Source organism: Brassica napus, chromosome A10 (assembly GCF_020379485.1).
Source record: "Brassica napus cultivar Da-Ae chromosome A10, Da-Ae, whole genome shotgun sequence".
Taxonomy (NCBI): Eukaryota; Viridiplantae; Streptophyta; class Magnoliopsida; order Brassicales; family Brassicaceae; genus Brassica; species Brassica napus.
Genome location: NC_063443.1, coordinates 792,320 through 807,199, shown reverse-complemented (window position 1 = coordinate 807,199; position 14,880 = coordinate 792,320). Strand labels below are relative to the sequence as shown.

The following is a 14,880-nucleotide window of genomic DNA, read 5'->3' as shown; positions in this document are numbered from 1 at the left end:
GCAGATACAAAAAGTCACGCTAGCTGAGATTATCGATTTCTCCATCTTAAGAACTTTTCCAATTATCTTTGTTCGGTTCTTTTGGTTTTCTACCAATCATATCATTGGAAACCTGTGTTAAAAGGAATATTTCTTCACCCTCTTACATTGCCACCTGTAAATGTCTTAAATTCAAATTGACATCCCCTATGTAAAGGCAGCTTTGGTTTCTATTTGTTTCAGATACAAAGAAACGTGGTGACTTGTTTCACGAACAAAACAAAAGTTGTACGTATATATAGTGATTAGTGTGATACTTGTTAGGAAACAAAAATTCTAGTAATTTTAATTTTAATCTGCCACAATATTTTAAGCTATGCAGTTTGAGCCGATCATATAAGTTATTACCAACGTTCATCATTCGAAACAATTTAGCCAAGTCGCTTTTCTTCTTGGTTTGTATACAATTTCAAAGACAACCAAACTATCATTAGAATATTAGATTAAAGTTATAACTTAATAAGAGTTCACCTTAGAAAAGGATAAAACCATTTGCATAATTGCATATTTATGAATATTTTCATGATTTTTTTATTTTTTTGTAAACCGTTTCTTCTAGTATATGCTGAGTAAGTTACGTGTGATCGAGAATATTTCAAACAAAATACCATGATTAACTTCAGTTTTAACTGAGATTCTTAGTTTTAACAAATAGACGGTTTTTAATTTTTTAAAAAAAATTTAACTAAAAAATTTAAGAATAATCGTTTCTTAACCGAAAAATATAAAAAAAAAATGTTAAATCATGAATTAAAAACTCTGGCTAAGAGGCGTGTAAGATGTCAATGCAAGTACGTAGCGTGTATTGTTATAAGGCTCATAATGGGCTTTTCAGAAAAGCCTGTATTATTAACAAAAGCCCAAAGGATTGTCTCTGAAGAGGAGAAGAAACCCTAGAGAAATGATATATAATACACACAAACTCTTTCATCCGTTCTCCGCCACACTAATCTTCCAGGTAAGGGAGCGCAGCAAAAATGGTGTCTCTGAAGATCCAGAAGCGGCTCGCCGCGTCGGTGATGAAGTGCGGGAAGGGCAAGGTTTGGCTCGATCCGAATGAATCCTCCGACATCTCCATGGCCAACTCTCGTATGTTTTGCTTTTCTCTTATGTTACATTTTGTCATGTGTTTTGTCTGCGATGCGATGATAGTCTTAGTAGAAACATAAGTTACTTAGGTTCTGTAGTGTTGTAATTCACTGACTATGTTGAATCACTGTCTCTCTTGTAATGATCTACAAATCTAAAGCTCGTTGTTATTACAGCTGTTTGGTTTTATTATTTAATTATAAGCTTTTTAGAGCTGTGCCTTGAGATAGTGGAAATGGTTTATGTATCACTAATCTATAAAGAGTTATGTTTTATTATTTTGAGTATTGAAATTTATTTTATTAATATGTCTGCTAATGTTTAAATCTGATTAACTAAAGCTTAGTATTTGTAAAATGATTAGGACAAAACATCAGGAAGCTGGTGAAGGATGGTTTCATCATAAGGAAGCCAACTAAGATCCACTCTCGTTCCAGGGCTCGCCGTATGAAGATCGCCAAGATGAAGGGTCGTCACTCTGGATACGGTATGTGTACTCTTCAATCCCCTAATGACTCTATTTGACTTGTGTCTTAATATTCTAGAGTTTTTGCCCTTGACCAGGTAAGAGGAAGGGTACCCGTGAAGCTAGGTTGCCGACAAAGGTACTTTGGATGCGTAGGATGCGTGTTCTCAGGCGTCTCCTGAAGAAGTACAGAGAGTCGAAGAAGATTGACAAGCACATGTACCATGACATGTACATGCGTGTCAAGGGTAACGTGTTCAAGAACAAGCGTGTCTTGATGGAGAGCATCCACAAGTCCAAGGCCGAGAAGGCAAGAGAGAAAACTTTGTCTGATCAGTTTGAGGCTAAGAGGGCTAAGAACAAGGCTAGCCGAGAGAGGAAACATGCTAGGAGAGAAGAGCGTCTTGCTAAGGTAATTAACTTAACTTCATGCCGCCATAGTAAAGACGTTTCTTTGAATTTGTTTACAGTGTTCTTATACCTCTGGGTCTGTTATGTTTTTGGTGTAGGGTCCTGGAGGAGATGTTGCGCCTGTAACTGCACCACCAGCTGCTGCTGCTGCTGCTACAACTACTGCTCAAACCGCAGAGTAAGTGTGGACTCAACTTGTATATAAAATTGAGCTTTGTTTCTTTTAAAAACGTATATTTAATTCCTTTATGGGTCCTCTTTGCTTGTGTAGGGTACCGAAGAAGAAGTCTAAGAAGTGAAGAGGATATAGCCATCAAGCTACCAGTTCACTTACTTGACTTTAAGAAGTTTTTTTGAATGTGTTATGAAGTTTGGTTTGTTGAAATACTTTTGTTGCCAAGAAAAACATAATTGTTATGGTTTCAGATTTTTAGCTTATCAGTTTATTTACTTTTCGAAACTATTGTCTTTTTTTTCCTGAATGTTTCTTCTTAAATTGCTTTACGCTGTTCACTTAAATCTGATTCACACACATTTGCATCAATATGCAGCTTATTAACCTTAAATTTAAAATGGTTATGTGGAACGTTTCCTTTGAGTCTTAATAGCAGCATTTCTCATTAGAAAATGCAAAACTTTTAAAGTCTTTCACTAGTTCTTGATTGCGGACGACAAACAGATTGAACAGAAAGGGGATTTTATCAAAGACCGCTGTATTAACAAAGTTGTGAGGTTTTTCTTTGGGAGAGCTATATAAGTTAACGCAAGTTTACAACTTCACAGGAACTTGAGTTTCTTTGGCTTTTGGAACAGTTGAACTGCAGAGAATTGGTTTTTCAAGTTCCATCAAGAAGATGCTAAAAAATAGACACGCCCACCGTGGGGCTCGAACCCACGACCACAAGGTTAAGAGCCTTGCGCTCTACCAACTGAGCTAGACGGGCTTGGTGTCTAACTCATGCTTGTTACTTATCTAGCGTATATAGTTCTAACTTATACCTTCAAGGCAATAGATTAGCGTGGACAAGAGCTCTACAATGAAAGATTCTTGGAAAGATAATGAGGCTTATATTATGAAACTACTCTACTCTTGTGTCTGAATAAAAGATACATATACAATAAATAGACTGAATAAAATTACAACAATGCCAATGACCTTCCTTTGCCATCAAAAGCCTTGAGCATCTTTATTTTCTCAGAAGAAGTCACATCCATCGTCAAACATGGCTGATGACAGTAGTCCCTGTACAAACTCACACTTCTTTGCCTTCTCCAGCTGTTCACTATCCGACAAAGGCGTTGACAGCTTCCTGTCTTTTCCTGAATCCTCAACCAAAGTCTTGTCTTCAACACTTGAATCAACCTCCTGCGCAGGCTTGGTTTGGTTTGGCAATGGAGAATTGCTGAGGAAAGACAAGAACTGATCGGTTTTAGAAGTATGATGATGATTCATAGATGGAGACAGATCATCTTGAAGATAATTATCCGATGAAGAATATGGATCATCCTCGTAAGTCTCCTTCTGCCCGCTGTAAAATTTTCTGTCAAGGGAACTCAAATAAAATCAATATAGATACTAGTAATAAATTATGCTTAAAGAGACATTCTTGAAAAAAAAAAAGGATATCTTCAAGACATCTCTATGGTGTGTGGTAATATGATCCACCATATGCATCTTCACCCTTTTGCTACAAACCGGACATACCTACCAAAATCACAAACAACAAGTAAGCATTCATCTTTATAACCAATCAAAGCTTCAATTCAAGTGTTCCATCACACACTACTTGAATGTTGTAGATAGGATGTGAATCAGACAGACATACCCCATGGGTAGCTTCAAGACTATGTTCTTCGTCGATATGGTGACACAGTTCGACTAAATCATAATCATCGGAGCAAAACGGGCACGGGTACTCCACTTCAACATCATCTTCATCTTCCTCAAAATCTCCCGAATCTAGATAAGAACCTGAAATTGACAAGAAAATTAAAGTCTTTTAATCTTTCTTAACACTAAACCCTAAAAAAAAATAGAATCTTGACCTAGAAATCAAAATTAGGGATTTGAGGGGATTTGGGGAATAACCAGATTGGTACTTAGCAGTGGTTGCTGCTGATCGATGGCTTCTGGAAGAGCCAGAAGAGGAAACAGCCCACATATCGTCGTCCATCTTATTCGATTCTGAATCTCCCCAAGAAGCCTCGAGCTTCTTTATATAGTCTCTCGGACAAAACTACTTTTGATTAGGTAAAGTAGACCTCGTCGTCGTGTGGTTTACTTGCACATGTCAGCTTTTAGAAGCAGCTTTGACGACTTTGTGAGTTGTGTACAAAGAAAACGCCAAAACTATTAAAATAAAAAATTGCCCAACCTTTCCTTTTTAATGGAGCTAGACTTAATTGACAAGAGTTCGTGGACTGGGAAATTATTTAAATACCCTTACACCGACCCTTTTGTGGACTTTTCAACCCGCGTGGTAGATCAGGGGTGTTTGTGTCTTTTAGTGTCTTCGGTCTTATAAAATGGAAGGATATTCATTGCTTTGTCCCCAAGTAATTATCAAACGAGGCCTGGTTTGATAACGTTTAAAATGGGCTTAGTTTAAGAAGGACCTATATAAAAAAGCCCACTAGTGAGAGTATCAAAGATGAGAGTCTGTTACAGCCTTACAGGTAACTAACTAGACATGCATCATTTGGTGTTAATAGTCGTAATGATGTCAGGTTTATTCTTTCCGTCACTACATTATTTGCATCTGCCGTTTTTTTTTCCCATAAAATTTGAGCTTCCCTATACCAAGTTTATTCCATTTGGTGATTCTGTTGTCTGGTATGCGTAATGTAACGAGAGCTGGTTTAAAGTTTTCTAACTATAGATTCGGTCTCGGTTAAGAAAATGGTTAACATCGTTATAACAATAACTTCTTTTAGTTTTTAAATTTGTTATAGTGACTTTCTGAAGTTTACTGATAAAAAAACATGTTCATTATAACATTATAAGATAAATACATAATACGTTAGCCAATATATGGCATGAATTCAAATCTTTTGGTGTTTATCAGATAAATTAGTTTTCTATTTTAAAAAGGAAGTTTTCTCGTCGCACTCAAGGAACCAAATTTTAAACTATTTTAGGATATACAAGCAGACAAGTGTGAGTTTAAAATAAAATAAATTATCAAGAAGTGTGAGTTATCTATCACTCATAAAACTACCATTGTATTTCAAGAAATGATTATCTACTAGATTAGCATCATAATACCATACAAAATCCAACGAATGAGTTCAAAATTATGAAATCACATGGGATGAGAAAGCATATACTATGATTCGGCTCCAATATAAATTATTTGACCGTTACAAAAAGAGAAATAAAACACTTTTGTTTCTTTTATTCCACTTATATTTTGACTTTCTGCTTTGTAAATCTCCGTGGGCCCGCAGGATCTTTCAAACTTACCGTTTAGAATAGATAACCAGCGTCCGATCTCACAGTTTGCAACGCGAAGCAAATCAACGGTTCAGATCTCTCGACCGTTTATAGCAACTCTCTTTCTCCTTTATATCCCCTCTCCCTCTCTCTAGATTTCGAAACTAAAATGCTCTGCTTCCAACTAGCTTCACCACCTTCTTCTTCCTCCTCAGATCTAGACCGTTGATTTTTTCTCTCTCTCTCTGTCTCTCATAACAATGGTGAAACCACCAGCTGGCTCTTCTTCTCCGGTGACCATCACCGTGACACCATGTAAAGGCTCCGGCGACAGGAGCCTCGGCCTGACGAGTCCCGTCCCACGCGCCTCCGTCTCCAACAACCAGAACTCCCCTCTAAGCTCAAGAGGACCTCGCCGCAGCTCCCTCAGCGGCGGGAACCGGAGATCCAGCGGCGCGGGAAGGTACTGCTCGATGTCGGTGGAGGATCTAACCGCCGAGACGACGAACAACTCCGACTGCGTCGTGAGCTACACCGTCCACATCCCGCCGACGCCGGATCACCAGACCGTCTTCGCTTCGCAGGAGAGCAACGCCGCCGAAGAAGAAGAAACAAACTCGCGGAACAGGAGCTTCCTCTCGGGAACGATATTCACCGGGGGGTTTAAATCGGTGACACGTGGCCACGTCATCGACTGCTCGATGGAGAAAGCTGATCCAGAGAAGAAATCAGGTCAGATCTGTTGGTTGAAAGGCTGCGATGAGAAGGTCGTTCACGGGAGGTGCGAGTGTGGTTTTAGAATCTGTAGAGATTGTTACTTCGATTGCATCACGAGCGGTGGCGGGAAGTGTCCTGGGTGTAAAGAGCCGTACAAAGACATCAACGATGATGATCAAGACACTGAGGAGGAGGAGGATGAAGACGAGGCGAAACCTCTTCCTCAGATGGCGGATTCGAAGCTTGACAAGAGGCTTTCGGTTGTGAAGTCATTTAAGAACCAGACGGGGGATTTCGATCACACGCGCTGGTTGTTCGAGACTAAAGGAACGTATGGGTACGGAAACGCGGTTTGGCCTAAAGACGGGTATGGAATCGGGTCGGGTGGGTATGAACAGCCACCTGAGTTTGGGGAAAGAAGCAAGAGACCTTTGACTAGGAAAGTCAGCGTCTCTGCTGCTATTATCAGTCCTTACAGGTATAACAAAATGTTTCTAATTATACAAAAAAAAACAAATATTTCTAATTTAGTATGGTCTGATTTGGTTCTTTGTGTGTGATGAAACAGATTACTCATTGTGTTGCGTTTGGTGGCACTTGGTTTGTTCCTGACGTGGAGGATCCGCCACCCGAACCGAGAGGCGATGTGGTTGTGGGGTAGCTCAACGGTCTGTGAGCTTTGGTTCGCCTTCTCCTGGCTTTTGGACCAGCTTCCGAAGCTCTGTCCTGTCAACAGACTAACCGATTTAGATGTTCTTAAAGAGCGTTTTGAGTCTCCCAACCTCAGAAACCCCAAAGGAAGATCTGATCTACCCGGAATCGATGTGTTTGTTTCGACGGCAGATCCTGAGAAGGAGCCTCCTCTGGTCACAGCCAACACCATTCTCTCCATACTAGCCGTTGATTACCCTGTGGAGAAGCTCGCTTGTTACTTATCAGACGATGGAGGAGCTTTGCTAACGTTCGAGGCCTTGGCTCAGACGGCTAGCTTCGCTAGCACGTGGGTGCCGTTTTGCAGGAAGCATAATATAGAGCCGAGGAACCCTGAGGCTTACTTTGGCCAGAAGCGTAACTTCCTCAAGAACAAAGTGAGGCTTGATTTTGTGAGGGAGAGGAGGAGAGTGAAGAGGGAGTATGATGAGTTTAAAGTGCGGATCAACTCGTTGCCTGAGGCGATTAGGAGGAGGTCTGATGCTTATAATGTGCATGAGGAGCTAAGGGCTAAGAAGAAACAGATGGAGATGATGATGGGAGGCAATCCTGAAGAGACTGTTAAAGTTGCGAAGGCCACTTGGATGTCTGATGGGTCTCACTGGCCAGGGACTTGGTACTCTGGAGAAACTGATAACTCTCGTGGAGATCATGCTGGAATCATTCAGGTAACGACATTGTTTTATTAGGTTTGTGATTTAATTGTGTTCCAATACTTATGCTTTTATGGGGTTGTTGCAGGCAATGTTAGCTCCTCCTAATGCAGAACCGGTTTACGGATCTGAAGCAGATTCTGAGAACTTAATTGACACAACAGAAGTTGACATCAGGCTACCAATGCTAGTCTATGTATCTCGAGAGAAGCGGCCAGGTTATGACCACAACAAGAAAGCAGGAGCCATGAATGCTTTAGTCAGAACCAGCGCAATCATGTCTAATGGACCGTTCATCCTCAATCTCGACTGCGACCACTACATCTACAACTCCATGGCCTTGAGAGAAGGAATGTGCTTCATGCTTGATCGTGGTGGTGACAGAATCTGCTACGTTCAGTTCCCTCAGAGGTTTGAAGGTATCGACCCAAACGACCGTTACGCAAACCACAACACTGTCTTCTTTGATGTTAGTATGAGAGCTTTGGATGGACTTCAAGGTCCAATGTACGTTGGAACTGGCTGCATCTTCCGCAGAACGGCTCTTTACGGTTTTAGCCCGCCGAGAGCAACCGAGCATCATGGCTGGCTTGGGAGAAGAAAGGTGAAGTTGTCACTAAGGAAACCAAAAGCTACGGTGAAGAAAGATGATGAGATTTCATTGGCTATGAATGGAGAATACAACAACGGAGAAGAGAACGATGATGGAGACATCGAGTCTCTCCTTCTCCCAAAGAGATTCGGTAACTCAAACTCTTTCGTCGCTTCGATCCCTGTTGCTGAGTACCAAGGGAGGCTCTTACAGGACCTGCAAGGCAAAGGCAAGAACAGTAGACCAGCTGGCTCACTCGCTGTCCCACGTGAGCCTCTGGACGCAGCCACGGTGGCTGAAGCCATCAGCGTGATCTCTTGCTTCTACGAGGATAAAACAGAGTGGGGCAAAAGAGTTGGATGGATCTACGGCTCTGTAACGGAAGATGTGGTCACGGGGTATCGTATGCACAACAGAGGATGGAGATCTATCTACTGCGTGACGAAACGAGACGCCTTCAGAGGAACAGCTCCGATCAATCTAACGGATAGGCTTCACCAGGTTCTGAGATGGGCAACAGGGTCAGTAGAGATCTTCTTCTCAAGGAACAACGCTGTTTTCGCCACAAGAAGGATGAAGTTCTTGCAGAGAGTAGCTTACTTCAACGTGGGGATGTATCCGTTCACGTCTCTCTTCCTCATCGTCTACTGCATTCTCCCCGCGGTATCACTCTTCTCGGGGCAGTTCATAGTCCAGTCCCTCGACATAACGTTCCTCATCTTCCTGCTCTCCATAACACTCACTCTCTGCATGTTGTCACTCCTCGAGATCAAGTGGTCAGGCGTTACTCTCCACGAGTGGTGGAGGAACGAGCAGTTTTGGGTGATTGGTGGGACAAGCGCGCACCCTGCAGCCGTTCTCCAAGGTCTTCTCAAGGTTATTGCTGGTGTTGATATCTCCTTCACCTTGACTTCCAAGTCATCTACGCCTGAAGACGGAGACGACGAGTTTGCGGATCTGTACCTTGTGAAATGGAGCTTTCTGATGGTTCCTCCGTTGACGATCATGATGGTGAACATGATTGCTATTGCGGTTGGGGTAGCGAGGACTCTGTACAGTCCGTTTCCGCAGTGGAGTAAGCTTGTGGGTGGAGTGTTCTTCAGCTTTTGGGTGCTGTGTCATCTCTATCCGTTTGCTAAAGGGTTGATGGGAAGGAGAGGGAGAGTGCCTACGATTGTGTTTGTGTGGTCTGGTCTGCTCTCGATCATTGTCTCGATGCTTTGGGTTTATATCAACCCTCCTGCTGGGAGACAGGACTTTTCTCAGTTTCAGTTCCCTTAAAAGGCTTGAGAATTCTTCTTTCTCTGCTTCATATTCATGTTTGTAATCAGATTTTATTGATACAGTTTCTCTAAGTAATTCATGTTTGTAATCAGCTTTTGCTTAAGACCTCTATGTTTCAGTTCCCTTAAGGCATGAGAATTCTTCTCTCTCTGCCTCATTTCATGTTTGTAATCAGATTTTATAAAATACAGTTTTTAAAGTAATTCAGTAATCAGATTTTATGAATCTGGTTTCTTAAGAAGTTCATGTTTGTAATAATCATTTGGTTTAAGACCACCTCTATGTTTGTTGTAAGAAAAGATTCAGAGAAACATGACAAGTTTATTCAGACAAAACATTTATTATTATTTATTTAGTTTAGAACCATTCGCCTCTCATTTCTCTCAAGATTCTAGAATGAGGAAACGTTTCAGGATCCCCGCGTTCTGCGTTACGTTTGAATATCATTGTAGCTCTCTGTAAAGCCTCCTCCGCCGTGTCAAGCTGCTCCGGTAACCATCCGATCACATCTTTCCCCGCCGCATACGCGGTTCCGTCGGTAGCTTGAGTGATTGGCTTCCGAGTATCTGCGAACTCGATCTCGGACAATGGAGACGCTTTGTGGTGTGCGTAATACTCTTTGTCGCTCTCTGTTTCGTTTTGTCTCCGCCTTCGCTCCTCCTCTTCTCCTTCGTCTAAGCTGACGCAGCTCGCAGAATCAAGTGAAGGTGGAGAGGCCTCGGTGCTTCTTCTCCGCTTCTGTTGGAAGTTAGGCTCGGAAGGACGACCCACTGGAGTGCTCTCTAGCTTGTGTGCGGTGGCGCGTGGAGATTTTGGCGGGTTAAGCGGTTGCTCTTCTAAACTTGACCGTGGTTGTTCATCGACGATTTCTTCTGCCGCCGTCTTAGGGTTCGCCACGTCATCCATTCCCTGAAGCATAATCAATCACAAAACAATATTTAAAAGAGTCCATTTGTTAGCTTCATTTCATACAAACAACAACAAAAAAAAAAAAAAATTTGATAAGGAAATTAAATTAAATTTAGTGATTAAAAGTAAATACTAATATCAGTTAAAAAAAAGTAAATACTAATATACAAATTTAGTTTGGTTAAGATGAACTTTCAATAATTAGAAGCTAAAGATTTAAAAAACATTTGTACTTCAGGGCTAAACATTAAAAAAAAAACATCCATACCCTGAAGCATAATCAGTCACAAAACAATATTTAAAAGAGTCCATTTGTTAGCTTCATACAAACCACACAAAAAAAAAAAAATTTGGTAAGGAAATTAAATTAAATTTAGTGATTTAAGTAAATACTTATATCACTTTAGTTTGGTTAAGATGAACTTTCAATAATTAGAAGCTAAAGATTAAATGCGGGAATATGACGTAGTCTTGTCCTGATTTATGAATGCTGTGTTTCAAAAAAAAAAGAAGCTAAAGATTAAAATAATATTTGTACTTCAGGGTCTTTTGGATAAACAGCTGGATCACCCCCATCGTTTCCGGAATGAAGCTCCGGGTCAGCAGTTCGGCCGGACGTTGATGATCCAAACGCTAAACTCCTTTGAACGACTGGTCGGACGCGGGAACGCGCCGCTGAAGCAAACGCTAATAATCGGGACTGCATCATCATCATCTTCTTCACAATGTTTTCAGTGTGTTCTCGCTTAGAAGTAGTAGTATTAGTGATTCTTTGTAAGTTTAGTTTCTACTTTGGTTTCTTTCTCTGATATATTTAGATGACAAAGGAGAGAGCTTTTGAGAAGTGAAAGGACCCACGTGTCGACGAATTGTCATCGTTGGTAATGACGTGGCGCATGACTAGAAAAGCTTAGAAGCTGCTCGGTGTCACTAGATTTGTCTGAAGCATAAATAATTTTGAATTTGCACAAAAAACCTCAAATTACTAAACAAAAGCAAAATCAATGTTGAACTATTAAAATTTACAAAAACAACCTTCTATCAAAATTTTCTGCCAAGCTTAAACATAAAGAAAAAAACAGGTTGCTTGACGAACAAGGCAATATATGATTAGACCTTCAACCAAAGTTGAATCCACCTGTAGAAGCATTGCCACTTTGGTTTCCAAATGCGAAACCGTTGTCATGTTCATTGCCGTCTTCATCGGTCCAATAGGAAGAGAGGATTTGAACAGCTTTCTCGTAAATTTCATTATTGTTGTGTCTCTGAAGATTCTCAATCTTCTCCAAACCTTCAGCGTCGTCAATCATCTGCACGTAAATGTTAAAGCCTCCGGTGTTGCCTTGATTCATCTCGGCTTCACCTACTTTAAGAATGTTCTCTAGAGCTTCTAAGATCACTGTGACGGTCAACGGATCGGGACATGTGAGGAGATCACAGAGCGGTTTAATGCATCCTTGGTCCACAAGAAACCTTCAAAGAACCAATTAGTACCTCAGTTGAAAAGAACTGAGAAGACGGTAGGAAAGAAAAAAAAGACTACTCTTCTTACTTGATTTGGTCATGATTGCCACCAGAAGTTAAATTACTGACTGCCCAAACAGCTTCTCTTTTAATTTCGAATTCCGCGGTATGAAGCATGTAAATAAGAGGCTGAATAATGCCGGCTTCAATCACTTGCTGCACAGCAATATTTGTTAAAACATCATGAAGAAAAGAGTCAGAAACCTAATTGTTGAATTTGTAAATGTATATACTCACTTGTATCTGACTAGTGTTTCCAGCTGTAATGTTAGAGATAGCCCAGCAAGCTTCCTTTTTGATGCTCCTCTTGTATGTACGTGTCAAAATGGACAAGAGATGAGGAAGCGCTTGATGGTTAAGAACCTCCTGTTACATAGATGATTAAGTGTCACGAGACGTTTTTATTATATTTATACATATACAAGGTGGTTGTAGTTAATGGGTAATACTGGCACCTGAGTCATCATATCATCTCCGGTTACAATATTACCAATTGCACGGATGGCTGGAATCAGAACTGATGGCAAATGATGACTAAGTAGACAAAACAATAAGTTAGGCGAATTCAATAACATTGAAATTTGCTGTTAGAAAGAGAGAGATACTAACGCTAGGAGTGAAACGAGGCTAGGGATGACACCAGCATTGATAACAGTTTGTATTCTATCGTTGGTACCGTCTGAGAGATAAGAGAGAGTCCAGCATGCATCTGTGAGAACTTCGTCGTCGTTTGAATGCAAAAGGCGCTCAAGAACTGGTAAAGCTGGTTTTGTCTGGGATCAATGAAAACATTATCAGATTATTGAAGAGACTTGAAAACTATTTTCCAAAAATTGGGTATAAATGAAAAAGGTAACAACCTGCTTAAGTGCAGGCGCAGGCTTCCCTCTACAGAAGTTTGATAAGGTCCATGCAGCGTTTCTCAGCATGGAGGGCTTTGTGTGCTCGTTGAACTGAGCCAAAAGAGGCATCATGGCCTCGCAGCTTAGGACAAAATCACGGCATTTTGGTGAGTCACCAGCGACGTTTCCCACTGCCCAGACAGACTGTAATCAGGAGATTAAGACATAGATAAAACTAAAATGTCACTGACCAAGCAAAATAAAATAATCGATAGTGAATCCTAAAGCTTTTGATAAACATACCTGTTCTCGGACTTCGTCGCTTTTTGAAGCGAAAAGTCTGACGAAATCGGGGATAGCGCCACTATCAATAATGACCTTGGTGTTGTCTGATGTCCCTGAAGCAATATTCGTGAGCGCCCAAGCTGCCTCAAACTATTGTAGTAAAAAAACACAGATTAGCATATAAATGGAAACACAAAACTCATAGCCGGATTTGAGATATTACTATTTCAGATGCTACGAACATTATTTAAAGAATTTTATAAAATTTTAAATCTAATATATAGAGGTTTTTATCTATGTAAAAACTCATAAAAAATTTAGGGGTCAATGTCAATGTTTCATTGGAATGTCCCCGGACCTTTTACAATGCTACACGTGAATATAAAAAGACGCATGCTTCTAACCTGAAGTTCGAAGAAGTCGACAGAAAGAAATTGGACAAGGCGAGGAACAACACCAGATTGAATAACTTCGTTGATGGGTGGATTACGCTCTACAAAATCAACCACTTATATAAGCAAAACTAAATAATAATATAAGAAAGAGATTTGGTATATATCATCATCATTCAAATCACAAACCAACTGAGAGTAATTTTCGGATGCCAATAGTTGCCTCCAGTTGCAAACTTCTATCCTCTGAAGTAGCTCCAGCAGCCAACTGTGTTATCTTTTCCAACTGCATTAAAAACGTCGAATGATTAGATCTAATATGCATATTATAACGAATTATAACAAATTGATTCAGATTCAATTAGGGTTCCATATACACAATGCCTAGTAATTCCAATATACATAAACAACATGTAAATATGAGCTAGATTGAATACAAACAATTAAAACGGTCTTTAACGTTACTATCATCTAAATCAGAGCCAAATCATGAAAGAAGAAAGATAAATAAAGAAGACGAAGAAGCACATACTCTCTCGTAGGAGTATAAATCGTGCCCCTGCTGCGCAATGGGAGCAGTTAGGCCTTCACGTCGCTTCTTCTGCAAGTTCTCCTCTCTCTTGTTCTTCCGGATCTCCACCATGTCACCCTCCCTCCTCCTTCGACCTTCATCGGCATCCACAGATACCTTGTACATATTCCTTCGAACCTCCGTCCTCGCGCTAGGTTTAAGAGACATGCTTGCTCGCTGATCAATGGAGATTTTGATTCTCAAAATTTAGAGCGAAAGAGAAGTAAGACGAAGAGAATTAGCAAGGGTTTTGGATTTGGAGTCGAAGCTAAGTATAAATACTATTTGTGCAACGTGACGTCATGTGTTGAGGAGGCGGCTTTGGTTCATTGTAAGTACGAAATTGGGCCTCAGCTTTAGAGCAATTAATAATTAATTGAGAGTTCTTAAAAACTGTCTCTTAACTTTTAATCATGCTTTTAGTATTAATCACGATATTATTGTTACAAGTTTTTAATTTTTTAACGCCATGTTTATTTATTTATTGTTTGTTATTATGAGCTGGTCTTTTTGACTTTATGATAATGAACAAGCTTTTAAGAGCACCATTAACGGGAGTACTTAGAGAAGTGCTTAATATTTTTTAGATTTTTTTTTTAAAAAAATCCCATAAATAAAGAAGAGTCGATGCTTAATTAAGTCCATGAAGAAGCGGTGCTATTGGACACGTGTCTCTCTCTCAGCACTCTGCGTTCCTTTCTCTCTCTCTCTCTCTAGACGAACTCTGTATCCGTTTCTTCATCTTCTTCCCGACGGAAATCTATCCATCTTCGCCAACCGGAGATCGATCCTGTTCGACTGCATCAATCACCGAATCACTGGCTCCTCCGTGCTCCTCCCTCTCTTTTAATTCTGCTTCTGCTTCCAAGTCTAATTCTTTTGATTCAGATTGATAATAGTTTCCAGATTCTCATATAGTTGGCGACCAGGTACATCAACGCGATGATTGGTTTATCATGTAT

The 14,880-nt window shown here is 40.4% G+C and overlaps 5 protein-coding genes and 1 non-coding gene across 6 annotated transcripts; 2 read left to right on the top strand and 4 right to left on the bottom strand.

Moving 5' to 3' along the window:
* The first annotated feature begins 881 nt into the window (after window positions 1–881).
* LOC106423107 (60S ribosomal protein L19-1) lies at window positions 882–2,468 on the top strand. The gene is made up of 5 exons (XM_048743339.1): window positions 882–1,128; window positions 1,493–1,615; window positions 1,693–2,006; window positions 2,104–2,183; window positions 2,277–2,468. The coding sequence occupies exons 1-5, from the start codon at window positions 1,017–1,019 to the stop codon at window positions 2,302–2,304; spliced, it is 657 nt and encodes a 218-aa protein (XP_048599296.1). The 5' UTR covers window positions 882–1,016; the 3' UTR covers window positions 2,305–2,468.
* A 408-nt stretch (window positions 2,469–2,876) lies between these two features.
* On the bottom strand, window positions 2,877–2,949 carry TRNAK-CUU. The gene has a single exon. It is a non-coding gene; the product is annotated as a tRNA-Lys (tRNA).
* A 101-nt stretch (window positions 2,950–3,050) lies between these two features.
* On the bottom strand, window positions 3,051–4,362 carry LOC106422925 (protein DEHYDRATION-INDUCED 19 homolog 2). The gene is made up of 4 exons (XM_013863708.3): window positions 4,095–4,362; window positions 3,832–3,977; window positions 3,633–3,710; window positions 3,051–3,536 (listed from the first exon to the last, which is right to left on the bottom strand). The coding sequence occupies exons 1-4, from the start codon at window positions 4,177–4,179 to the stop codon at window positions 3,201–3,203; spliced, it is 645 nt and encodes a 214-aa protein (XP_013719162.1). The 5' UTR covers window positions 4,180–4,362; the 3' UTR covers window positions 3,051–3,200.
* Window positions 4,363–5,599: 1,237 nt separating this feature from the next.
* LOC106423094 (cellulose synthase-like protein D5) lies at window positions 5,600–9,598 on the top strand. Its single transcript, XM_013863880.3, has 3 exons — window positions 5,600–6,633; window positions 6,724–7,534; window positions 7,608–9,598. Exons 1-3 carry the CDS (start codon window positions 5,699–5,701, stop codon window positions 9,390–9,392), a joined length of 3,531 nt encoding a protein of 1,176 aa, XP_013719334.1. The 5' UTR covers window positions 5,600–5,698; the 3' UTR covers window positions 9,393–9,598.
* Window positions 9,599–9,719: 121 nt separating this feature from the next.
* On the bottom strand, window positions 9,720–11,114 carry BNAA10G01350D. The gene is made up of 2 exons (XM_013863881.3): window positions 10,843–11,114; window positions 9,720–10,304 (listed from the first exon to the last, which is right to left on the bottom strand). The coding sequence occupies exons 1-2, from the start codon at window positions 11,017–11,019 to the stop codon at window positions 9,753–9,755; spliced, it is 729 nt and encodes a 242-aa protein (XP_013719335.2). The 5' UTR covers window positions 11,020–11,114; the 3' UTR covers window positions 9,720–9,752.
* Window positions 11,115–11,240: 126 nt separating this feature from the next.
* Window positions 11,241–14,847, bottom strand: LOC106423034 (importin subunit alpha-6). The gene is made up of 10 exons (XM_013863814.3): window positions 13,880–14,847; window positions 13,537–13,633; window positions 13,360–13,448; window positions 12,974–13,105; window positions 12,689–12,874; window positions 12,438–12,601; window positions 12,284–12,362; window positions 12,066–12,194; window positions 11,857–11,984; window positions 11,241–11,777 (listed from the first exon to the last, which is right to left on the bottom strand). Exons 1-10 carry the CDS (start codon window positions 14,084–14,086, stop codon window positions 11,423–11,425), a joined length of 1,566 nt encoding a protein of 521 aa, XP_013719268.3. The 5' UTR covers window positions 14,087–14,847; the 3' UTR covers window positions 11,241–11,422.
* Window positions 14,848–14,880: the final 33 nt, after the last annotated feature.

What these genes read in the sequence shown, in the direction of transcription:
- LOC106423034 (XM_013863814.3), bottom strand. Translation starts at nt 14,086, where the DNA reads ATGTCTCTTAAACCTAGCGCGAGGACGGAGGTTCGAAGGAATATGTAC. An exon ending in ATTTATACTCCTACGAGAGA is followed by an intron (nt 13,634 to 13,879) that starts GTATGTGCTTCT and finishes TTTTTAATGCAG; the next exon opens with TTGGAAAAGATAACACAGTT. An exon ending in GCGACGAAGTCCGAGAACAG is followed by an intron (nt 12,875 to 12,973) that starts GTATGTTTATCA and finishes TCCTGATTACAG; the next exon opens with TCTGTCTGGGCAGTGGGAAA.
- LOC106422925 (XM_013863708.3), bottom strand. Translation starts at nt 4,179, where the DNA reads ATGGACGACGATATGTGGGCTGTTTCCTCTTCTGGCTCTTCCAGAAGC. An exon ending in CACTGCTAAGTACCAATCTG is followed by an intron (nt 3,978 to 4,094) that starts GTTATTCCCCAA and finishes TGTCAATTTCAG; the next exon opens with GTTCTTATCTAGATTCGGGA. An exon ending in GTCTTGAAGCTACCCATGGG is followed by an intron (nt 3,711 to 3,831) that starts GTATGTCTGTCT and finishes TGATTTTGGTAG; the next exon opens with GTATGTCCGGTTTGTAGCAA.
- BNAA10G01350D (XM_013863881.3), bottom strand. Translation starts at nt 11,019, where the DNA reads ATGATGATGATGCAGTCCCGATTATTAGCGTTTGCTTCAGCGGCGCGT. An exon ending in TTTATCCAAAAGACCCTGAA is followed by an intron (nt 10,305 to 10,842) that starts GTACAAATATTA and finishes ATTATGCTTCAG; the next exon opens with GGAATGGATGACGTGGCGAA.
- LOC106423094 (XM_013863880.3), top strand. Translation starts at nt 5,699, where the DNA reads ATGGTGAAACCACCAGCTGGCTCTTCTTCTCCGGTGACCATCACCGTG. An exon ending in GCTATTATCAGTCCTTACAG is followed by an intron (nt 6,634 to 6,723) that starts GTATAACAAAAT and finishes GTGATGAAACAG; the next exon opens with ATTACTCATTGTGTTGCGTT. An exon ending in ATCATGCTGGAATCATTCAG is followed by an intron (nt 7,535 to 7,607) that starts GTAACGACATTG and finishes GGGTTGTTGCAG; the next exon opens with GCAATGTTAGCTCCTCCTAA.
- LOC106423107 (XM_048743339.1), top strand. Translation starts at nt 1,017, where the DNA reads ATGGTGTCTCTGAAGATCCAGAAGCGGCTCGCCGCGTCGGTGATGAAG. An exon ending in GGGTCGTCACTCTGGATACG is followed by an intron (nt 1,616 to 1,692) that starts GTATGTGTACTC and finishes GCCCTTGACCAG; the next exon opens with GTAAGAGGAAGGGTACCCGT. An exon ending in ACTACTGCTCAAACCGCAGA is followed by an intron (nt 2,184 to 2,276) that starts GTAAGTGTGGAC and finishes TTGCTTGTGTAG; the next exon opens with GGTACCGAAGAAGAAGTCTA.